This window comes from Rhododendron vialii, chromosome 10a (assembly GCF_030253575.1).
Source record: "Rhododendron vialii isolate Sample 1 chromosome 10a, ASM3025357v1".
In the NCBI taxonomy this organism is placed as follows: domain Eukaryota; kingdom Viridiplantae; phylum Streptophyta; class Magnoliopsida; order Ericales; family Ericaceae; genus Rhododendron; species Rhododendron vialii.
Genome location: NC_080566.1, coordinates 34,023,712 through 34,027,044, shown reverse-complemented (window position 1 = coordinate 34,027,044; position 3,333 = coordinate 34,023,712). Strand labels below are relative to the sequence as shown.

The following is a 3,333-nucleotide window of genomic DNA, read 5'->3' as shown; positions in this document are numbered from 1 at the left end:
TGGCCTAGCCAAAACTAGGGCTGTAAATGAACTGAGTCATTCGCGAACTGTTCGAGGCTCGGTTCGGTAAGAGCTTGTTCGAGTTCGATTCGTCTGCTAAACGAACTGAACTTGAACCTCAATCAGTGCCGTCCCCGACATTTGGGTTGCCCAAGCCCGACCTCAAGCTTGGTTACCCACTTAGTGTTAAGTATAAAAAAAAAAAAAATTTCATACAAGGAAAAAAAAACTTACAATAACAATAACAAAACAAGATTATACTGTGCCTTTAGCTTCTATTACATCAAAAATTCAAAATCAAAATGAAACCCGGTTATTGTGCTTTATGATTAGCACAATCTGATTCAAAGAAAACAACTTCTCCTTGTATTTTTTAAAGCAAATTCTTCAATTAAATCATCCTACTCTAATTTATCCAAGTACTCATTTTCAATTGAGATCATAGCTAATCCATTTAATCTCTCCTGTGACATGGTAGTCCGAAGATATGTTTTTATCAACTTCAACTTTGAAAAGCTCCTCTCCGCAGAAGCAACTGTGACCGGAATAGTCAACAAAATTCGATAAGCAACCCAAACCATTTGGAAACCGCCATCTTTCCAATAAGACTTTATAAAATCAAGGATGTCGATCGATTTTGTTACTTCTCTCGGCAATATTATTTTCAAATGTCTAAGCTCTTGGAATAACTCATTCCCATAAATATCACCACGTTGTTTGTATTCCAAGAAACTTTCTAGTTTAGTACAATGTTCCATCAATTGGTCTTCACTAACACTCTTGAATTTCGCGTTAAACAAAAATCCAAAGATTGAGTCATAAAGTTCAAATTGCTTAAACCGGTCCTTAAGTGATGCAAGAGCTTGATCTATGATGAAGAGGAAATAAGAAGTTCTAAAACGCTCTTTCGGAGATTGACTTCCATGGGCATCATCTACCACATCCTCATCAAATTGTTTCTTTCTTTGAACAACTCTTTTTTCTGCAAAAACCGGTTCAAAACCAACATCATGAGCAAGTTCTTTAGCTTCCTTCATCAAGTCTTCAAAATCATCTTCTCTAAACTCTTCAAAGAATAAAATCAACTCTTTTATCCTTGTAATTGCATCTTCAATATCCATCTCTTCTCGTTGAAGAATTTTGCTAACTTGATTAACTTTGTCTAAGATTTTGTACCAAATACATAAGCTAATCAAGAACTCAAAATCCTCCAAAGCATTCTTGCACAAGCCTTTAGCTTCCGAAAACACAATATCTTCTTTAGAAACATTTGCAATTTTGATCAATGCATCTCTTAATTCCAATGCTTAATTTCTTATTGCTCTAACACTCTCAACATGACTTTCCCAACGAGTAATTGACAATGCCTTTGGTGTCAAACCCTTCACATATGCTCTAAGAATATCCCACCGTTGTGGTGAACCCGAAAACAAAGTATAAACTTTTTGCACATATCCAAAAAAGTCTCTTGCTTTCGCACTAGATTTTTTACATAGTGCAAGGTTTAAGCTATGACAACCACATGGAATATAGAATGCTTTGGGATTTACATCAAGTAGCCTTTTTTGTACACTTTGATTTTTACCTTTCATATTTGAGCCATTGTCATAACCTTGTCTTCTTATATCATCAATGTTGAGTTTGAGATCAACCAAAGCTCCATCAAGTCGCTTGAAAAGCCCAAGCCCCAACGTGTTCTGAACCTTAATAAACCCAAGAAAGAATTCCTCTACCTTGACTTTACTTTCATCCTCAACAGTCACACATCTTATAACAATCGACATTTGTTCATCATGACTAAGATCCGGAGTACAATTAAGGATAACCGAATAGTACTTTGCTTTAAAAATCTTCTTCAAGATTTTATTTTTAATCTCTTTTGCCAACTAGCTTATCAATTCATTTTGAATTTTGTGGCTAAGATAATGATTTTGAATCTCTTTATCTACCACACGTCGAAGGTGCTCTTGCATAATAGGATCAAATTCGGCAACAAATTCAATAAGTTGACAAAAAAGTCCATTATTCTTCTCATAAATTTTCTCATTAGTTCCACGAAATGGCAAACTATTTCGAGAAAGAGTCTTCACAACCCCAATTATTCGAACTAGTATCATCTTCCAACGAACTCTCTCTTTGTCGATTAGATCTTCCATTTTCTTGTCAATTGTTGCTTTTTGTTGAAGCCCCTTTTGCAAGTCCACCCACCTCACGATATTGGAGATATGTTCTACATTCCTTTCATGGTCTTTAAGCTTTGTAGAAAGGTTATGCCAATCACTAGTTCCCTCTCCGGCCAAACTAGTTGTCATTATTTTATGCTTGAATAACTTGCAACAAAAACAAAAGACCTTGTTCAACTCATTTGAATACACAAGTCACTTCCTTTCTTGCTTCTCACCATTTGGAAGATCACAAATGTAAAGATGGGAAGAAAAGTGTCTCCCACGAGTACCTTCTTTTGGAAATGCATCATTCTCTCTTACAATCTTAGTAGGACCTCGTAAAACTAACATTATCCTCTTCGAATCATTAATGCTTCTCCACAATCCCGGATCATAGTTCGCATCAACATCTTTCTCAAGGTCAAGCATACTTTCATGTTCTTCATTCGCTACATTTTCATTCATAGGAGTAGGGCCTTCATTATGCCCCTCTCTAAATTCTTCATGTGGTACATCAACATCTTCACTCATAGGTTCCTCTTGAACGTCACCCGTATTTGCGCCACTAGCTTCTTCATTAACACCTTTATCTCTAACATTATCATTCACATCATCCTCCCCAAATTCTTCATCACTTTCTTCTTCAACTTGACTTGAAAGAAGACATTTTTGTTTTTGCGCATTAAATAGGCTAGATATTGAACCCACTAGTGATTTTTTCATTACATCTTTTCGCTGCCTCACTTTTCTATTTTGAGATCCGGATTTTTGTTTGCGCACTCTTACTCTATTTTTGTCATTCTCAATCTTCGTCATAGTACCTACTACCTATATTAGTACACGTCACCAATAAAAACCCAACAGAAGTAATCTATATTTACAAATCCTACTAATTACTAAATCAATCAACTATGAGATAAAAAAAAAAAAAAAAACCAGTCACATTTCATATTTATGCTCTGAATTTATTATGCATAAATAGGTATGAAAAAAAAAACAGTCACAATCTCCTATGAATTTATTATACATTTATGCTCCACTACCACTTTTATATTAATTTATTATGCATTTATGCTCCACTCCTCCTCCACTAACCAATTTAATCGAATAAAGAAAAGATTCAAATGAAGAACATAAGAAGGAAGTGCACTTACTAAGGCCCCATTCC

General features: G+C 35.1%; 1 protein-coding gene across 1 annotated transcript; it reads right to left on the bottom strand.

The window, feature by feature from the left end:
* Positions 1–401: 401 nt before the first annotated feature.
* LOC131303155 (uncharacterized) lies at positions 402–1,784 on the bottom strand. Its single transcript, XM_058329947.1, has 2 exons — positions 1,586–1,784; positions 402–1,258 (listed from the first exon to the last, which is right to left on the bottom strand). Exons 1-2 carry the CDS (start codon positions 1,782–1,784, stop codon positions 402–404), a joined length of 1,056 nt encoding a protein of 351 aa, XP_058185930.1.
* Positions 1,785–3,333: the final 1,549 nt, after the last annotated feature.

What these genes read in the sequence shown, in the direction of transcription:
- LOC131303155 (XM_058329947.1), bottom strand. Translation starts at nt 1,784, where the DNA reads ATGTCGATTGTTATAAGATGTGTGACTGTTGAGGATGAAAGTAAAGTC. An exon ending in CAATGGCTCAAATATGAAAG is followed by an intron (nt 1,259 to 1,585) that starts GTAAAAATCAAA and finishes ATGTTTCTAAAG; the next exon opens with AAGATATTGTGTTTTCGGAA.